The sequence below is a fragment of the Labrus bergylta genome, chromosome 1, assembly GCF_963930695.1.
Source record: "Labrus bergylta chromosome 1, fLabBer1.1, whole genome shotgun sequence".
Lineage (NCBI taxonomy): Eukaryota > Metazoa > Chordata > Actinopteri > Labriformes > Labridae > Labrus > Labrus bergylta.
This window is the reverse complement of record NC_089195.1, coordinates 29,379,608-29,400,323: the sequence shown is the minus strand read 5'-3', so window position 1 is coordinate 29,400,323 and position 20,716 is coordinate 29,379,608. Positions and strand designations below refer to the sequence as shown.

Below are 20,716 nucleotides of genomic sequence, written 5' to 3'. Positions count from 1 at the left end.
TGTGTTGGTGTTCGTTTGAGGAGAGGAAAAGAGGAATATGGGTGTTGCACAGCGCTCAAACGAATCCTCAAGTCAGACGTAGAGGCTCGGTAATTGTGGCTGATCATTTGTGAGTACAAAGAAATGTAGTGGGAGGGTGGGAGAGAAAGAGTGAAGGGTATGGAGGCATGTCTTCTTCTGCACGGCTGATAAATGATAATCTACACCCCCACCGTGTGGTTTAGAGAGCCTCAGTGAGCCGTGTTCATGCGATATGAAAACGGTATCCAGATGGGAAATCATGAGAGGAAGGTGGAATATGATGAATAAACAGCTTTTTTTCTTTGTGTCCTTACCTGACTGTGAGATGGGTAACCGTGGTAACCAAGGGTCAGCGGGTCGTTGTTCTGAAAAGAGAAGAGAGCGGATATTTGAATACGCGATCAATAATCTTCAAAAGCAGAACGAGCCGGAGACAAGTCACTTGATGTAATTTTTATTACTCATTCATTTATTCACTCTCTCCTGTGATCCCTCCATATTTGACGTTACACATCTTCGGGTGTTACTGACTCCTAATCAAATTAACTCCTCCGACGGTGACACACTCCCCGCGCTATCTCCTGCAAGAGTCCTTCCACCCGGCAGATCTTTTTTGTCTGCTTTTAAAAAGACGCGATAACGGGGGGGGGGGGGGCGAGTGAGATCATGCGAGGAAGCCGCAGATGAAAAAGAACAAAGTGTCACCCACCACTCTTAAATCAGAAAATAGGTCAGGAGTGTCAGTGAGCACCAAGTCCGCGGGGTGTGACACGGCAACATGAGCCCGTGATGAAATCTCAGACACATTAGTCGCAATGTTCGGGCTGTGTGAAGCAAAGTAGGATACATCAAACGTCTGCAGACTAATTACAGTTAAACAAGGCGCAGAAGAGGGAAAAAAAAGAGAAGCTCGTTCTGTTTCAGAGACAAATAGGACGCACAAATGACATCCTAACTCCCTGATAAAATGTTATGAGTACAAATAAGTGAGTTGCAAACTGTGCTCCGGCTTTTATGCTAATGTATTCCATTGAAAAGGGAGATTTTCACAGCAATTACAACATGCTTTGAAGGAGGGGGAACAGATTTGCTGTTCTCTGGCTTCATATCACCAGATTAGAAAACAACTCTGCTCCTCCCTCCTCTTTCTGTCCCCCCCCCCCCCCCCAGATCTCGCTTTCATGTGGAACCAATGTCCCTCATCTGCTCCGTCCCAAGGGAACACTTTGCTCTGCGCGCTTCACAGCTTGAGTTCTCCTGATTAATACCATAGCCATGTAACTGTGGACCTCATGGGGCTGTTTCACCAAAAACTCAGCACAATGTTTCCAAATTCAAGAGGCTCGCTCCTTGAAGAGAGAAGAAGAAGATGGAGGAGGAGGAGGAGGAGGAGGAGGAAGCATCTTCTGGATCGAGAAATGCAGTTTGTGCGATTTTCTCTCAGAGCCAAAAATGTACTTAGTGAACTGGCTTTGGGAGGTAGAAGCTCTAAATAATAAATCACCTCTTAGAGGCTTGAATAACATGAATAAAGTATAAACTGCATTTTACAGCGAGGCCAAACTCGCTAGGAGACAAACTAGGAGAGAGAGAGAGCGAGATCTAAACCAAACTACAAAAAAGGAGGAGACAGAAACAGACTCAAAGAGAAGTGTGTTGTTTCAGAGTGAAGGGGGAGGTGTTGTTAAAACACATCTGGAATTGATATTATTGCGAGCGGATGGGGGAGGAATCAGAGCTGGAAATACAACAGGAAATGGACAGCAAGGAGAAGGAGGGGAAAAAAAAAAAAAAGATGGAGGGGGAAAAGACAATGACTCATACATGAGCGGAGTCATGTGCTTAATTTCCTTAAGGAACAGAGAGGGAGAGGGAGGGAGGGGCTGCGTGGAGGCTGCTCCGCAACACTACAGGCACTCGCAAAGAACTACACAACACAGAAAGGAGTCGTTTTATTTCACGCATGTTAACTAAGCATGATTTTACACTTCATAGGGTCGTGACAAATGATAGCACAGCTGATTCCCGGCTGAGGGGGGAAGGCGGGGGGGGGGGGTTCTGACAGTGATCGTTTTACGGAGGGTGGGGTGCATTCAACACGAGAAGAGACTGCCGGGGGAGACCGAGTGAGCAATCAGGGGAAAGTACTAAAATGACTTGAAGTCAACAGATGGCACAGAGGGGAGGAGAAAGAAGAGGGGGAGGGGGGGAGGGGAGGAGGGGGGGGCTCACCCTGTGATAGTAAAATCTAAACAAGACAGGGCGAGGAGCAAGTTTCTCCTTCAAACCAAATCTTTTCACAAGTCGAGTCATCCTTATGAAGCGGGCCACGTCCCCCTACATAAACTACAGGTGGTGCTCCTGTAGGTGTGTTTGTGAAGGGGATTTCTAATTTTGGTCACAAGATTCGAGTCTATTCCTATCGTGCCTCGAGACCGCCGCTCTGTCGAGGCGGAGCAGAGGAGAAACTACATTTCACCGCTCGGCGAGAGTCATCGTACCTCGCTGCACAGCACTCAGGAGGATGTGAATCCATTTCATCCACAGAGCACTTATGTGCTAAGCCTCCAAACCGTCAGCCAGATGATCTGCAGTTTATTTTCCCTCCGTGTACTTCACATCCCTCCGACTTTCCGCAGTAAACCTACACGTGCTCTTTCGGGGGGGGGGGGGTGTTGGCCGCAGTCCGAGAGGATTTTTTTGGAAGCAGCCTCGACAGTCCTGGCTTCATAATAATAATCAATCACAGAGCTGTATCAGCAAAATCGCATGCTGCATCAGCCAATCACAATGCAGCATAAACACACAGATGTCCACGTGCTGATCTGCATCTCAAGATAAAACTGTCATCTTCTTTATCGCCCAATTTAGTTCACATCTGATTATTTGCATTTCATTATTCACTGCAGGACATAATTACTCATCGTGATTAAATCGACATCATTTTGTTGCAACATAATGCAAATGGAACTAGAGCCTGATACTGGACTCCAGGGACCCATGTGGATGCCCACTTTGGGGGGAAAACTGTGGCTGCTGTTTGTGTTTGACATTTTAGCAGGAAGACGTTAAAAGTGATCTCATGAAAAACTCCTCATCGAGGAGTCAGGTACGTACGGCTCACTGCCAACACCTGCTCACACTAAATAATGATGAGCATTTTTTTCATTACATGGTCTTAATTAGCATGCACTTTTACTTTAATTATGTGTGTAATTGCTTCAACTCATTTTGAATCTGTGGAGTATTTTTTGTTAATAAGGCTTTTATTTCGTCTTCGCATTTTAAGAAAATAAAAAAAGCTCTATCCTTATTTTCAAACACTCAATAATCTATAATATAAAATCTATAATATTTAATGCAAAATAAAACTAGGTATATTTTTACTTTGGAGTCTGGGAATTTTTAAGAGTATCTTGCAATTTTTTTTTTCTTGACCAGAAAAGTGTAATGAAGGTTTGGATCAAATGTTTCGACTTTATTTTTTCAAAAACTTTCCAAATCAACATCCGCCCAGTAAAAGTAAAAAAAAAAAATAAAATCACTTAACTGCAGCTAATAACTGAGCACAGTCAAAGCACATCAGAGCAGCCCAAGAGCACAACACCAGACACACGCAGCAGTGATTCTCTGAAAAAACAGTATTCAGTGAACAACATCTGCAGGCAATTTATCACAAAAAATAAATAAAAGACCCCACTAGGTCCAACAAACTAAATAAATATTCTAAACTGGCAGCAGAAATGTATTTTTCTTGCTGACGTTTTCATTCTATTTCAGCGCCGGGGCTCTGTGATGGAAGCACACAGAGGGGTGATCCACCTACATTAATGTCCGAGTCAAGTCATTTGTCCTCGCCGCTGTCACCTCAGGCAAGACCTTACTGGGTGAGAGAGAGAGAGAGAGAGAGAGAGAGCCCCCGATCCTCCACACAGTGACTGCAAAACACGGGCCGCTCAGCAGCACAAGGACTGATATTGAATCTGACAACCTCCTCTCGACATTTCCCAAAATCGGGGTCTGAGATGGAGGGCATGATTATGAAACCTGCATCGTCCTGAATATGCAGGACTTCCCCTGTGCTAAGCACACTGAATCCCTTTTATTGGGATATTCCTCGCTGGTTGAGTGACTTCATATTCATATCAAATCTATAATATTGGATGAGCAGAGTGTCAGCTCCAGGAGGTCAGCGACTCATTTCTCTGAGCAGCGGTGAACATTTGAACTCTGCTGGATGCACTCTGTGAGCTTCATTCGGCCCCGTTAGCAGAGCACTCACTCGTGCACTGCGCTGATTTCTACATGCATTGCTGCTCTTCTTAGACTTTGCATGTCTCGAATTGAGACTTCAACTCCTCCATCCTTAACTTTACAGCCTAATGAGACAAACAGCGGTGTCAACGGCCAAATGGGAAAGATCTCATTACTGGGCGGCAGAGGTGCAAACGGATTAATCTTTACCACAACCACACCCCTTTGTGTCTGCAGCAGTTACAGGTCAGAGTTTAACTCCTGCCATAATGCTTGCTGCAAACAAATGGTTTTTTTTTTTAATCAATGGTGGAGGAAGGGAGACAAAAAGTGCTTTAAGAGAGGCAGTCTACTGTCTGCTGTAATGTTTTCCATCTTGTACACTCCTCTGGTGATTGGCTTTACAGAAGTGCTTTTGTGCTATTTTTTTTTTTATAGATGTTACTTTTAAAGCCAAGAGCTCCGATTTAAAAAGAGGAAAAATTGAATGTCACTCAAACACAGTTTGCTTCAAGAATATTAATGGAGCCAATGTGTTGGGCAAATAGAAATAATACATCACACGTGCTTTATACATGCTCTGGGATTTGGAAGTTGATTTTTTTTTTTGTAGAAAGAAGTTTACATTGTGGATTTTTTTTGTACAGGTTTTGTAACCTTAAGGCTTTATTTTAAAAGATTCAGGGCTGCCTGAACTATTTTCAATGTTGATTCATATGCGAGCACTTTCTCGGTTAATCATTTAAAAAATAAAATCTACAATTATGACTCCAATCCAATCTGGTGTCTGTACATGTTTTATTCTGTCAGGAATCAAAATTATTATCTTAAAACGGAAAGTGTTCAAACATTTTTGGGTCCTTTTGAAAAATAAATAATAAGTTAATTATGGAAACGTTTGCCATGTATTAATCTGTTGAACATCTAATTAATTCATCAATAAATCACATGTTGGTTGCAGCTATACAGTACAATATAATCTCTGTTTTTACTCTGATATAATCTCCATCTGCATTAAAACAACTGATGTGTGTGTGTGTGCCTGTAAGTTGTATAAGCCCTCTGCCTTAGATAAGGATCTCAGGATCAGTGTGGTTATAATGCCCCCTCCAGTATGAGATGTGATCCCATTAGCTGGAAACAAAGCCTCTTTGCTGCCAGTGATAGGGCAAATCTGTTCCTGCACCAACTGAGAGGCAGAGGGGAGGGGAGGGGGGGGGGGGGGGGGGGGGGGTGGGGAGAGGGCATCTCTCCCACTCTCATTTCCGGACAGTCCAGCCAGCTCACATTCAATACATTTTAGGGGCTGGAGCTATTGATCTGTGCTTCTCTTTCTCCCCCACACAAAACACTCTTCCACTCACATCTGATTCTGTAAGTGCATTACGTTCCTAAGCCTGTCTGTCAGCACTCGCCGGCAGCATGACGACGTAAAGCCAGCCATTTAGGTTTCCAAACAGGAGCAAACAGGCCACTTCACCTCCATTACTGGTGCTCTCAATGGCCAGGAAATAGCTTCCCGTCTTCCATTGGAGTACTTCACACTACATATTACGCCATAATGGTGTCCAGAGCATCCTCCTGTGCTCCTGTGATTCTCTATTAGGAATCATTTGACCTATTTCGGATCGCTGACAGGCAAAAGAACGGGCAATTGATTTGACTGGCTCGGAAAGAAAAAAGGAGTGAAGAGGGCACATTTGATGACACAAGCACAAAAATGTTGCAGGTCAAGTGTTGAGACAAGCAGGGGTCTGAGCATCAAGGTAATTAGACTGATTACACTCAGGCTGCCCCCCCCCCCCCCCCCCAGTAAACCTGCAGGTCTTTGTTTGGCTCAGACACCCCCTCATGTCTGCCCTCCCCCAACAAAGATCACACATGCAAACACTGACATCAATCCCTATTCTTAACCAAATGTTACCCACACAATTACTCCACATGGCAAAGGGGGGGTTTTGCATATCAAAGGTCAAGTTTGTTTACATCGCCAACACTCTGCTGGGACTGTGTCTGAGCATTACAGATATTCATAAAGCACATGCCGCTGTTTGTGGATGTTTTTTTTAAAGCAACATAATACCCGAGCTGCAATCAGTTAACCCTGGATAGATAAGAAATGAGACTGTTGAACATGTCTCATAAAACCTTAACTAAATGTCTGAGCTGCAACAATACTGCAGCTGCTAAACAGCCCTGTGAACATCATGTATGGTGGATTACATTCTCACATTTGCAGTCCTCTCTTTCATCTGAATTAGCAGCATGTAGCCATTTACTACAGCTGTGAAATGTGCTGGTGTTTCCTGCAGTGCTTGTCATGGCCAGTCGATAGCAGATGCTATGCTGGGCCAATGGGGGGGGGGGGGCTTATGCTGCAAATGCTGCTACAATATATCTGCAGTTTTCACATAGACAAGTGACACAAATCCACTTTGGAATAACTCAATAAGTCAAGATAAGATAAATGCATTATATATTCTCAACATACACACAAATAGCATCGTGCACCACGCTGCCTGCGTTACTGCATGTGGACAAAAGAATAACCCCCCCTCCCCTTCCTTATTTTTTTTTATCTCCTTACCTGACCAACCTCGCCGATGCCCCCTGAGCCGTCGATCCGGGGGCGCTTGCACTCCGCCCCGGCAGAGTCCACCAGAGCTGCCGCTGTCTGAACGTCGGGCTCCGGGTCTCCACGCTTCATGCCCCGGACGACCGCTGGAGCTCCGCCCGCGTTTGGATGCACCCCGGCGAGGGTTTCCAGCTCTCTATCCCGGTCCATGAGACCCCGGGACACAGGCAGCATAATGGATGCAACGTCGGTCGACATTAACATTTAAAAATCGTGTTTTTCACCCCCCCCCACACACACACCTCTCTAAAATATTCTAATAATGCTTTCCTTTACTGCGTTTCCTATTGGGCCTTTCGCATGACCCCCTTAAAGAGTTGAGTTGTCTAGAAATGTGTTGGCTCCGTGTTGAAAAATATCATCTGAACACTGCAAAACACATATAATAAACGCTTATTTGACCTCACTAGGAAACACAGCGGCTTAATAATAATAAAAAAAAAGATGTCTCCTTAAATGTAAGCAGGCTAATTACCGGCTATGCAGCCCCCTTGTTTGGTCGTGTATTTATTTACTGTAGGGCTTCTTAAGAGGCCTACGCTTTTTTTTTCAGTTCATAACAAACCAATTAAACACCGACCAAAACAATAGCTCCCGAGCGTAGCCTACCGCCCAATTTCCATTAGCTCACGTTTAAAAAAAAAAAAAAAAAAAAATCTCTTCTGTTTTAACAGCACAACATGAACATCCTACCGCAGCCCTTAAGACGAGAAGCCCCTCAACATGTCTTCCCTGTCGCCTTTCTTTTTTTTCTCTCCTTCTCCTGCCTGTCTATTGACCACAGAGCAGAGGTTCACTGAAAGTCAATCCTCGTCAGGAGCTCTCTCTTCCCCCCATGTTAGTCCGCAAGTCTCCGTTAAAAGAAAAGACGATTTGTTTTTCAACCCCCCCCAACCTTCACTTTAAAAAAAAAACAAAAAACAATAACAAGCAGCGGACGAACAGGCAGGTTGCGGTGTTTCCTTCCCTCCCTCTCTTTCTCTCGCCTATTATTTCCTTTCCTCTCTCCGTTTTCCCGGTGTGATCTTGTAGCGTGTGTGTTACAGAAAGGAAATCGTCCTCCCCTGCCTGCCTCCCTCCCTCCCTCCTCCTACTCTCTTGGTGTAGTCATTCCCCTCCTCCTATCTTCCGCTCTCCGTTTGAACGCTGAGCCAGGCAGCCATGCAGCCTGCAGACACACGCAGTATGCCGCAGTGCCTCCATACATTTCACTGAGAGGTGAGTGTGTGTGTGTGAGGAGGAGGGGGGGGGGTCCAAAAGCTCTGAAATACAGTCGTGCTCTTACAGTACCCAAATCTTTAATCCAAATGCTTATTTTCTCTCTAAATAAAGACACACCGGTGATTAAGAACTATTTCAAATCACAGGCTGTTTCTATAAAAACCACATTTCTCTTCTTTGTTTGCAGTGGTCGTTGTTTTATTGCGGAACAGCAGAGTGTGTGCTTATCATGTCCAGCAAACCCAAGATTTCATTCCTAACTCATTACACAATCAGCACACAGGCCAAGGTCTTCTCACACAAGCCCAGCTGTGAGTCATGCAGCATGGAGTACCTCATGTTCTCCTGGTATTTTTATTGCTTGGATGACACCCAGTGGTCAAAGGCTACCACGAGAAGAGAAATCTTTAAAGCCAATTTGCTGCAGCAAATTATAATCAGAAGAAAATAATGATTCTGACTTGCAGAGGTTGATGTGGTTTGGCTTACTAAATATGTATTTAACCTTATGTCATATATGCCACCATGTCCTTTAGAAACAATACATTTCTTTAAATACAATTACAATACAATTTGTTGTTTTGCTTTGAAATAGTTTAGCACCAAAGACTTCAGGCAGAGCAGAACAAGCAGCTTGGTTTAAACAAAAAAACAGCCACATTTATGGGGGTATGCACTTGGCTATTTCTTCTTGGCTGGGAGCGGTGATTTCCTGAACTCCAACCTTCTGAACATGAAAATCACGACACAAATCCTCTCATTTTATGGTCACAAATGAGGACTTATCAGTGAGCGAGCTCCAAAGACGCTGCAAGGTCTGTTTCTTATCTTACAGGCGGCCAAGTCATTTGTTGCCCCCAATTAGCGGTCTCAAGTCCACAATGAATAAACATGTTTTCATCACATTTAAACGATTGTCCCGCGTGATAAAACTCACTGTAAACTTTAAATTAACTTTTTGAACACTTGATTGGATTACAGAAAGGTGTGGCTGGATTAGCAATGTGGAGGTCTGCCGCAGGGAACTAGAGGGCCCAAGTTCACTGTGCCCTGAAGCAATTTGTGAGCACTTATTTATTAACTGCTAGATTATTTCAGAGGAAAAAAAAACTAAGTTACAAGATCAAAAATGGTACAAGAGCTTTTGCGTCAATAGATGCCTTAGCACACCTCGTTTTTATTCGTAGTTTAGTTTTTAATCAAATTAACAGACAGTTACCTGAAGACTGTGATAGACCAGCAAAGGACAGAGGGGAGAGATCAGCACAGAGAAACTCCCTTTACTCTCAGTGCTTCAAATCAACTGTATCTGGTTATAACTGCGTGAGCGAGCTCGGCTGGAAATAGTCTGAAGTTCCATTTCAGATGCAACGACAGTACTGATGTGTAGCACCTCATTTCCCTCTCCTATGGATCATTGGATAGATGCAAAACATCCCCTTTTCTTGCCATTTCATTTATAATGTATTGCTGTAAACCTACGCAGTCTGAGGGACCGTCTGAGTCTCAGATAGTTAGTCCACAAGGGCCAAATGTTCATGTAAACAATGCTGCCTCCCACATTTTGATGGTGAGCCACTTCCTGCTGTAAAATCTAGTGGCGGCCAAATTGGGAACAAAAACACACTCTCAGACCTTTAGGAACTTTTATTGTTGGTTCAAGGGGTGATGTCAGAAGCCTGAAAAATAGAAAATATAGTCAGCGTAGAAATGTAATTTTTTTCCCCCCTTTTCTACATGAGCTCAACATATAAACATATAGCTTACCAGATCATCATCTCCCACACAAACGTGTAGCCTCTTCCACATTGTAACTGGAAAACAGGAAATGGATCAGTCTTGATAAATAATTCAAAACACTCCTCATTACTAAGTCATTGTCCTGCTGTCATGTGGAACTGCAGCCACTGCTGGCTCTCAGGCTGTTTGCAGTCAGGGGTGTTGTAATGGGACTCATTCATGGGTGTTTTCATGTGATCTTCCAGAATTATAAAAAAAAAAAAAAAAAGGGGCGTGGAGGGTAATGGGAGGACAGAGTGCTCGTTTTTCTTACCGGTCACTGGCCAAAGCATCCCTCGACACAGGGCCCATCCTCTGGTGAGCAGATTTCCGTTGAGCACATAAAGTAGATCTGGGAGGAGGCAAAAGTACAGCAGGCTCTGATGTATTGTCCGGTATGAGAGCGTGCAAAGTACTATGACAAACAGCTGTTGCAAATTGAGAATTGGCCAAAATATGCGGCCTACGAAATGGCCTCTCCACATTTTCATGTAATGAATGCTGACTCGAGAGATTCAGGGACACAGATGTCAATGGTTTAGTGTTCCATGGATTTTGTGTCTAAGCAGACGGGAGGAGGGGTGGGGGGGGGGGCAAGTTTGTATTTATTCTAAGTGGAAAGGCACACACTTTGACAAACAAAGACAGAGATCTTGCCCTCCAACTGTTACTCTGACACAAGAATAATTCAATCTTGGGTCCTAAATGAATGCACTCAGCAGACAAGATTTTCTCTTCTCGTTATAAAAACATAAAACTGTAGGTAAAACTTTCTTAGCAAAATTCTGATCACAAGATTTATATCACTCACATATAGCCTATGGTCATTAAATACAAGGCTGCAAACAAGGAGAATCAGATAATCTCACTGTATCAAGGTAAGAAATAAATACATATAAAAGCACCTTACAACCACTGTTAATCCACAATCTGACACAGTTTTACACTTGGATGAAATGGAGAAACTGAAATATATATGTGTTCTTTGGAGATGCTGGTAGGTGTAGTTTTCACCATTCATGGAGCCAGACCTACATTTACCCCTCATTTTAATTATTTAATGTTATGCTAAACTGTCTCTTAGCTTCATATAGCCTACAATTGCACAAGTTTTCCACATTTAGTTTATGGCACAAGAGCTTCTTGGAATGTAAATTCAGTAAATCATACTGTGAGATGTCTACAAAACCGTAAAATAGAACAAACTTAATAAAGTAAAGATGTATTAATCATTATTTCTAGGACTGTAGGGCCACTGTTTATCCTTACCTCTTCGTCGGGGTCCTTGAACTCAGCATCCGGAAGGAACTGGAAGGTGGTGATTGTGAAGCGGCGGGTCTGAGCCTGAAGAGGGGGCGGTAGAGGATCTACGAGAACAGCCTTCTGCAAAGCCGGGTCCAAGGGGTTTGGACATCTACATGTTAAAAACACACGAGTTAGACCATTAGATATAAAAAAACAAAAAAAAACCTTAATGTCACCTCTCGAAGAAAAAAAAAAAATCATCAAAATTTGATATTTTTGTGAATGTTGGCTCCTTTTGCACCGATGTCTTCCTCTGCTGAGCTCAATAGACTTTTTCATTTTTGTTTTCTTCACATCAGAGATGCTCCGACGTACCCGTTGTAAAGCAGCAGCCACACAGCTTTGCCAGAGCGGGGGTATGCCACACAGAAGTGAACCAGCAGCACCAAATCTGGATCCGGGGAGTTGAGCAGTCGCACTTCCAAGTAAAGGGGTTTCCCCAGCAACATCTGCAGGGGCTGGTGATACTGAGGGTAGTAGCTGGTGTACAAGTCATCTAAGATTGAAAGAGTGTGTTGAAACAGCAGCATGTTATCACTTGAATCCAAACTTTAAACGCATTTAAACCAACATTCTTTTGTTGTTGTCCCGATTGAATTCAAGCATTCGTAGGTTGCCAATATATCTGATAAAAATATATGTATCATTCTATTATTGTTTTCATCTGACCCGACAAGCAGAACATTTAAAACCTAGCATTTAAAAAGTAGTTTTTTTTAGTATTGCAATGAAGACCACCCACCTTTGGCAATCCTGAGCTGGACTCCAAACACCGCCTGAGACTGGACATTAGGTCCCAGTGTGGGAGTTTTGACCATGTAGCTCACACTCAGAACAGTATTTGGCACATACCGGCACTCCACCAACAACCTGAAAGTGATACAGAACACATGATGCTGAAAATAGATACAGTTTATTTGCTCTCTTTTTCTGCCTTCATATTTGAGTGTGAAGATAGAAAAGAAAGGCCCATTCAGAAGGGATCCTTGAGTTGCATCTTTTACTACTAAACACAACATCGGTATAAAAAGTACATTCTGCCAAGACAGTCAATGTCAGACCGGCATTAAGAGTCAGCTTCAATTAATTGAGTTTCCTCCCAGAATAAACAGGAAAATTCATTATGGACCATGTTTGTCAAAGTACAAACGCATTCCTGTGTCAAACTTACAGACTGTTTTTAAACTTAATCTCGGTCTTGTGTATATCAAGATTTTTCCCATTAACTTATATCTTTCCCTTTCCAAAGAATCTTTGATCAGATTTTTTATTCTAACAATGCAAAAGCTATGACTGTAATGCTACGTGAAAAGGCTCATCAACACGCCTACTCGCTCCATGCAGAATTTTTGCTAGAGGGTCTGACAGGAAATGGACCACTTAAAGTCAGCTGATGCAGAGATTGATGATCTTAAATGCAGCCTACCAGAGTACTGTTTGGATATTTTTAGAAGTGCAGTGCATGTGTGAAGGGGCGCAAGTGAACTAGATTTCTGCATAGTAACAGCTGGATGTCGAATAGCAACCATTTCTTCTTATTAACTTGAGGTGATCCGTCAATGTTGTGTTCAACCTCCAAGTAGCAAGAAAAACACTTGATGTACACTTTGCGGGTGATCAACTAGGAAAAATTGTGAAAGATTGTGCAGGTGGTAGAATTCAAACTAAGGTTTTGCCTGTTTTACTGGTTTTTAATGTTCCGTTTGAATTGGCTCAGAATGGGCCACAATAAATGTGTTTCATGATGGTGCTTTTCTTCGTTAAAGATTATAGAATGGGAATACAAAATAAATGCATGTCATTCCAAACATGTTTACATTTGAAGAAAAAAAAACAAAAAACATGTTCTTTAATTGTGCCTTTGTTTTCTCCTTGCTACAATAAGCAGCCATCTGTTTGTAACAATTGGCACCTGGACTAGCATCTTCCTTTCAATGGTAAATAAAAAAAACACAATGTGACATTCCCCGCTATTATTTCCAGAATAGGTAATCGCAATGCTTGTAATAAATAAACTTATTTTCTCCTCCTAGAATTTTGCACTCTAGGGCAGAAACGGCCCATATAGCATATCCATTAAGGCAAACGTACTTCATGGACAATGTGTGTTGTCGTGCACATTTGAAAGAGGCAATCCTCAGTGCACGCTGTAAGTAGATCAGTATGCACATCTGATGGCAAATATCAAGTTTATACACATTTTTACACACGCTTTAGTAAATCAGGCCCTAAGTGTGTAGTAAGAAAGAAACTCTTAACATTTAGTTGTATTCTTATGATCAAAGTTTCTGGCCGGACCTGACAGGAGACTCTCTTGTAATGGTGCCGTAGTTGAGGGTGAGTGTCTGAACCGTGTTGATGACCTCCACTATGTAGACCATGGTTTTTCCCACCATCTGCACAAAACAGAAACAAACATGGAATTTAGTTTTTGATGACAAGAAAACACTGTTTGTTCAAGGAACTGTGACACATGAACTAAGATAGTTTGGCTCGGGGGAAATTGTTGCACCTTCAGTTCATTGTCTGTTTTGATTTTGCATGGGTATGTTGACGCTAAGAAAAACATGGAACATCACATGACAAGATTTTTTTTTTTTAACGCGACAACCCATTAACCGCAGCAGACAAGCAATCCACTTGCCATTGTTTTTGGATACGTTTTAATTCATTACCACTCTGCGTGTCCCACAGCTGTCCATCGGGATCTTGAACAAGGCGTAGCTAGACGTCACTTTCTGAGGTTTGCAGGGCGAGTCACCAGCAGTAGCAAGCAGGGCAGGGGAAAGAGGGGGCTCAGTGAGGGAGGCAGGCACCGAGAAGACAAAGTGACGGTCGACAGTGCACTCTGGAGGAAGACGCAGATACACAAGCACGGTTATGTGAATGTCAGACAATTAAAAAGGTCAGAAATCTCAGGAGGCAATTGATAATGAGACCCAAGGTATCTTTTACCCTTTCCTCAATCTGTGTCAGTGCCAGCTTGAATCACGCTAGGCAGGCACTGAATGTGCCTCTTCACACATCCAGCAGCGGTTACATTTTCTAACCAAAACCAGCTCAACTGAACTCAGCCAAGTGGCACCAAAATGTCAGTGGGGTGGGGGGGACACAAACTGCAGCTCACCATCCATGGGGTAGTGGCAGGCACGGAGTTTCTTGTTGAAGCAGCAGCCCTTGGAGAGGCACTGTGTCTTGGATACAGAGTCGGGTCCGCAGGGGAGATGCTGTTCGATGGGAAGTTTGCACTCTGAGGGACAGCACGACAAATGTCAGCCCCACGGTTAAAGTAACTCTGGATGGCCAAGAGGACGTTGGTGAATTGAAAAGCCTTTCAGAGGAGTGAAGATAAAATCCATCTACCTTGTCCTAGGATTTTCATGATGACTGGACAGGAAAACTGAGCCTCTCGTCTCTCATTTGCTGCCGTGTAGTAGATGGTGATGATATACATATTATCCTTTTAGAGAAACATGTTTATACGAAGAGTTAATAGCACAGCAAATGGTCAAATATACCAAAAAGGTCACAGGCTCAGTGTGAAATCTGAGTCAATACTTGCCTGCACACTCATGTGGCAGCGTGAGTGCAACTGGAGACTCAAACGGATTTTGCCATCGTCGCCTTTTTTTGCAGAATACCCACAGTGCTTTGGGGCATCACGGAGGTTCATCTGGTTCCCTTGGATGTCTGAAAAAGTAAATGTTGAATTATAAGATTTATCATTTTCTAGACGAGAATTTAAACAGCACAATTAAAGCTAGAGAATCAAAGTTTAAGTGTTACCATATTAAAACAAAAGCTAATGGCCCCCCCTGAACTATGTTTAAATTCAACCCATGCAGGTATGATGGCAACCATATGCACCCAGAACATATACACCATGATACACAAGCACACACACACCCTTCACAATAATTTTAGAGATGGGACCAGAGGGGAGCTCAACATTCATCTGATCGGAGTGACAGACCACTTCAGGCTTTGGGACATCGGGCGAGTGAGGCTTTCTCTTGGTGGTCTTGGGTAGGGTAGGGGTAGGGGACGGTGATGGTGCAGGAGTTACAGGAATAGTTTCATATTGGCATTGCAGGTCAACGGTCCTATACTGAGCCAAAGAAAGGTCCCAGAACCTCAGGGTTAAGGAAATGGTCGTGGGAGTCTAAAGAGAAAGAGAGATCAATAAAGTCAGCGTGAACGACCATGCACAGCTTCATGCTACAGTTCAAGTTTAGCTCAACAAACACAAAAACAGAGTTCTCAACATTTGACTTGCACAGAACAGAAAAAAAAAACTACACCCAGCACAGATGCATGCAGAGCGAATGATGCAAATTCCATATGGGATTAATCATAAAAATGAGCCGCTGACTGGGAAAAACTGCTGGCGTCAGTTATATATACACACAAGCAGGAGTGGTGTCATAAATCTCTTTAGGGACAATCCATGTGGTTTAAACCACCAGCATCAGACAGCTCATTGTGTTAGACTACATGAATGAAGTATTTTTACCATCCATCCATATAAAGAAAAGCAGAATAAGAAACACTTATAATAATAAATAAAAACAGCGCTTCCAAACCGACAACCAAGTTTGCCTCTCATGTTATGATGAAAAAGACAGTGCTGATTATTACTCATTCCCTCTGTGGTTTCCTGAGTCAGTGCTCTACTCATGCTGTTCCCGATAAATTGCATGTATTGATCACAACCTTCTAATTAAAGTTCATGTCTTTATAAATAGCTGTGGCATTATTAATATTACGCCGTGTCAATAAATGCTTGTTTTTTAACATTTATATACAAACAAAAAATGTGTAAGTGCTGCCGTGTGAATAGTTTGATGAAACTGGGACCATCTCAAATGTCAACAATAATGTGAAAATTAATCTTGATTTAAATAGTTTCCCCACTGTAACAGATAAACAAAATCCAATTATTGATTAAAAATAAAAATCAGGGACTTGATTAAAGTAAAGCAATAAGATAAAGATCACACATTTGTATAGGCTGACAAAGTGTATCAAACTCGCTCACCCTCTGCTGGCTGTAGCAGGCAGGCAGAGGAGACTGAAGGAATACCCCAGAGTGTTTAGCCACGTGCTGCATGAAGCCACACTGTGGTGGCACCGTGGAGAGGAGCAGCCATGACTTCCCCTGGTCTGATGTCAGAAACAATAAATGTTAGAATATTGATCATAGACTGTATAAAGCATAGACACTACAGTGGCATCACCCATTGGTTTCTGAAAAAGGATTTAAAAACCCCAAAATGGCATTCACTGTTGGAAATTGGGATGGTGGTTGGAAAATCCTGTCTCAACCTAACTTTCGGTCTACATAGAAACAGGAAAAGAGGTGGAGCTGAATTGGGCCTTTAGGCTCTTGGCAAACAGCATTAGTACAATGAAAACAGACAGCTGTAAATATACCTGGGCAGCCCGCCCAGGTATAGTACAAGTGTTGGAAACACTGCACACTATATGTTACCCCTGGCCACCTGCCCCACACTTTGAGAAGCACTGATTTAAAATACACTTACCTCTAACCTGGATATAATCTGGGTGAGCAAAAGGCAGGAAAACAACCATCCTGTCCTTCAGACACTGAAGAACTGGGGTCAATTTTTCAGAACTTCTGGTGGGAGGAGATGCAGTAGGAAAAGTGCTGGTAGAAGAAGTCTGAGGATAAAAACGATGATGAGAGGCAGGCGGATAAAATGGGTGCTGTGATTGACCTAAAGGTTGTTTTGGTGGAGATGGAGGAGCTGGTGGGGTGGGGAGAATTTGATGCGGATATCTTACCAGCTCTGGGCCAAGTGCTTTGGTTTCCTGGTGAGGTGGGGAAGAGTATTGGGGGTTTGGCTGTGACCCAGGTGGGCTGTCATGTTCTAGGCCAGGAGGGTAGACCTGGGGAGGCGTCTGGTCATCGGTATTGAAGTATTGAGGAAACTGAACAACCTGCTCTTGGGTTAGAGGCAGAGGAGGAGGTGGAGTGGAGGTAGGTTCAGGGTTAAATGGAAACTGAGGATTCCCAGGAGACGGAAGAGGAGATGGACAAGAGAGGATGTATCCCTGACAGTTTAAGATTAGTTGGAGGTAGAGACCATCCTGGAAAAAAGGCATCACATACAAGTATTATTGGTGAAAAAACAGAAGCAGACTACAAATATCATTTCAAATAAAACACCTTACCATTCTGGTGAAACAAGGAGCACTGTAGGGGATGAAGAAGGTAAGCGCTCCAGGACAGGAGCGCACGGGGTACGCACACTTCTCAGATACAAATGGATCCCAGAATCCATTCACTGTAAAGTCCATCACATGTTTTTGTTTAAACAAGTTTGAAACAGTGCAGTGAATAACATGGGCAGAATCTGAATTTATATTGGACTACTTTTTAAAAAGGCCAAAAAAGGTATGTAAAACTGAGCTGAAAATATATACAAAATTAATGTATATAATCGGAGGGAGTTTTTTTTTTTATTCATCCAGGTTGTGATTCTATGTATTTAGTAATAAAGTACTATGCACAAGGTTTAAAAAATTGCCAACTATTGTAATCAGCATCAAAACGCTAATTGTTCCCAAAAAGCAGCAACATACCTGCTACTTCCATCATGGGCATTTCGTGCTCCTGCCAAAGTATCTGCACTGCCATGCCGTGCTGGGAGCAGAAGAGGGAGAGTCCAGAATGAGAACGTGTCGGGGGAGGAATGGACAACGGCATCGGGCAGGAGAGCTTCAGTGGGAGGCCCTGCCACAGCAGGGGCAACACATAACTGCCAGTCTGACAGAAAGATAAACAAGAGAAGGGGGGGGGGGGGGTGATAAATGCAAGATAACTGGGAGTGAAGTTATAGATGGGTGCTTCATCTGGTACCTCTTCTGTGATGTAACATGCATCATAAGACACCGTCATCTCAAGGTAACTCCATGTTGTCCTCACTGAGTAACCACAGCATGGAGGTAAATGGAAGGGGGAGATGGGAGAGGCCCCTGTAAAGACAAATGTTGAACAACTCATTTTAGTGTGAGGATACTAGAATGATTCATCTAATGATAAGCTATTTTTGATAGGGGTGGGGGGCTTAAACTGTTTCTAGTTTCTAAGAGTAGGGTTTACTGAGTTTCTTGAGGGTAGAGTTTTACACTTTAGCCCACACAAAAGTTGTAAATTAAAAATAAAAGTTTATAAACTCTCATGCTGATGCTGTTATCCATTTTCAGTCATCGTTATGTTGAATATAGACCTTACAAGTACGGGAAACTGTGTGCTTCTTGTGATAAATACTGCCATCCTGAACAAACAAACAAACAAAAAAAAAACAACAGTTTCTGAACTCCACAATCACTTTTCATAATTATCACCACATGTCCTACCGCTGGAAAGTAACAGGTGTGTTAGTCCTTTTCCAGATGCTGTGAAGGTCATGGCATTATTATCACAGCGCAACAAAGGCCTCATGGCCTGCCACTCTGGACTGGACTCAAGTGATCGGCCCAAAACCTTCCCTTGGGCCCCTTCAAAACCTAAAAGGACAAAAACCATGGAAACAAGGGAAGGTTTGTTTATCCTCGCATGTTTGGTGTAAAAAAATAAAAATAAAGTCTAGTAACACTTCTAACTCCCAATTCACCAGTGTGAAATGAAGCTCATCAACATTTAATTGACAGATTCTTTATTTGATTCCAGGTGCCTACATTACCCACATTGCAACTCTCTAAAATCTAGCAAAAAAGTTCTGGGGTTTTTGTCAGCTTTCAGTTGCTTACCTTATGTATCCTAGACATGAGGAACATTATACACCTTTCTCTCCAAATAAACAAACATATGGACTGAAATGTCTTCTTCAGCACCAAGCAACGCTGACTCAAGTGACGTCACTGGACATTTAGCTATATGCATGCATTTCCCTCTCTGAGGCCTCAGCTGCTTAGATTAGCATACAGGCTTTCCTTTAGTAGCCATTACCTGCAAAATCCGCTTGATATCCATCTCCATCTCCATCTCCATCTCCAGAGCTCGAGGATGAAGACTTCGGTCTTGGGTTGGTGTGACCAAATGTCCAGGAAGAGCCATTAAGAACGACGTTCCTGTCAGTTTCATCCGGTGTACTTGCGCTGAAACACGGGACTGGCCCTTCAGGGAAGCCGGCAGATTGACGCCGAAGCTCGTTGATACCTGGCTGGACGGGTTCACGCAGACGTGGGCTCTTGATAGCCCGCTCCACCCGACGCCATCCCCGCTGCTGGGCGTCGGAGTGAGTCCTTAAATCCTCCTCCCGCTGTCCTAAACTTACCGAATAAGTTACTCGAAACGCTATAAAGTAGAAAGTTATTGCCACTAATAACCAAGTTGTTTTTTTCTGTTCGCAAGACATCGCTGGATTGTTGACGCTATTTGCTCACGCGTGCTTAGAGGCGTCACCTGAACATGAAGGCGATCAATTAAGATCAATCAAGAGTGGACCAATGAAACCGCTGCAAGTGCACAGACGACAATAACAAGAAAAGTGACACGTTCAGCCGTATATATAACGCATCACACTTTTTAAAAAAAAGAAACTATTTTACTTTTTAGTTCAAGCATGTTTTAACTGTAACTAATCACAAATTGTTTTCACGGTGAATGAGAGGTTTGTGAAGGCTTGCAGGGATGAGTCATGAAGTGGAGGGCAAATTCGGAAGAGTCTGTGAGTCAATGTGCTTTACAGGATCAGGAGTCTCTAGAGGCCACACAAGTGCTTCCAGTAAATAAAAAAAAAGTTCAGGACCTTTTAAGGCCATAAATAAACACGGTGACTTTAAGTTACACGGGGATATTGTGACACTTGTGAGCACTTTCAGGCCCACTTAGGGAGATTTCCTACAGTCATGGAGACATGTAGTTTTTAAAACACTGGAGAGAGCTATTTGCCCGAGCCCTGACACAGTCCATGTGGATGCAGGTTGCCATGTCGCGGATACTGAAGCTTCAGTGTTTAGCCTGCGCTGTATCGGTCCTGAAAACCTTTCTGCGTTCTAACTTTTCTCCATATTTCAAAAGCCTCTCTAGTTTTCCCACGTTTCTGGCCGTGGAGCTTATTAGAAAAATGCTGAAACTTATTATGTCGGGTAGAATCAGTTATATCTGAACCCATTGGATTGTCCGCTTCCATCGCTGCAACACCTGTTGGTTTGCCGTTTTTGCCTGGCAAACGGAGGAGTGTCCAAAAAGGCTGTCGGGATGGGGGTGCCTTAAAACTGTCTACCTTTTCTTCTCCTCTAAACTAACTACTAAGCTGAGTCAGAAACTTTATGTGTATATATATATATATATGTATATGTAAGATCAGATCATATCTGTCCTTCTCTGTTTCTGAAACGTACCTACATGCAATTGTGTTTTCATCAATTTCCTACTGTCTTCCAACCTGGTCACTTAACACTAAGGAGATTACTGAACCAATAGCACGACTGTACTATCGAGCTCTTAAGATCCACAGTAACCTCCCAAAG

The 20,716-nt window shown here is 43.0% G+C and overlaps 2 protein-coding genes across 6 annotated transcripts in view; both read right to left on the bottom strand.

Moving 5' to 3' along the window:
- rbfox2 (RNA binding fox-1 homolog 2) overlaps positions 1-7,903 on the bottom strand; it is a 37,239-nt gene extending 29,336 nt beyond the window's left edge. For 2 of the 5 annotated variants that reach the window (XR_010666854.1, XR_010666853.1), the window contains exons 1-2: positions 6,863-7,903; positions 336-386 (exon numbers count right to left, since the gene is read on the bottom strand). Coding sequence is in view for 3 of the 5 variants with exons in the window: in XM_065958696.1 (XP_065814768.1) it covers positions 336-386; positions 6,863-7,114 (303 nt within the window). In the remaining 2 variants the exon portion in view is untranslated. The remainder of the gene's footprint in view (positions 1-335; positions 387-6,862) is intronic. The other 3 variants (XM_065958684.1, XM_065958689.1, XM_065958696.1) reach the window with 2 other exon arrangements.
- A 1,860-nt stretch (positions 7,904-9,763) lies between these two features.
- LOC109994381 (uncharacterized) lies at positions 9,764-19,694 on the bottom strand. The gene is made up of 20 exons (XM_020647690.3): positions 19,191-19,694; positions 18,599-18,748; positions 18,099-18,214; positions 17,822-18,005; positions 17,411-17,523; positions 17,021-17,326; positions 16,759-16,897; positions 16,254-16,378; positions 15,122-15,377; positions 14,778-14,905; positions 14,579-14,675; positions 14,343-14,465; positions 13,891-14,063; positions 13,514-13,611; positions 11,958-12,085; positions 11,531-11,711; positions 11,180-11,324; positions 10,185-10,262; positions 9,899-9,945; positions 9,764-9,810 (listed from the first exon to the last, which is right to left on the bottom strand). Exons 1-18 carry the CDS (start codon positions 19,597-19,599, stop codon positions 10,188-10,190), a joined length of 2,946 nt encoding a protein of 981 aa, XP_020503346.2. The 5' UTR covers positions 19,600-19,694; the 3' UTR covers positions 9,764-9,810; positions 9,899-9,945; positions 10,185-10,187.
- Between the last annotated feature and the right edge of the window lie 1,022 nt (positions 19,695-20,716).

What these genes read in the sequence shown, in the direction of transcription:
- LOC109994381 (XM_020647690.3), bottom strand. Translation starts at nt 19,599, where the DNA reads ATGTCTTGCGAACAGAAAAAAACAACTTGGTTATTAGTGGCAATAACT. An exon ending in CCTGCTACAGCCAGCAGAGG is followed by an intron (nt 15,378 to 16,253) that starts GTGAGCGAGTTT and finishes CTTTCTCTTTAG; the next exon opens with ACTCCCACGACCATTTCCTT. An exon ending in TGGCTGCTGCTTTACAACGG is followed by an intron (nt 11,325 to 11,530) that starts GTACGTCGGAGC and finishes TTTAACATGTAG; the next exon opens with ATGTCCAAACCCCTTGGACC.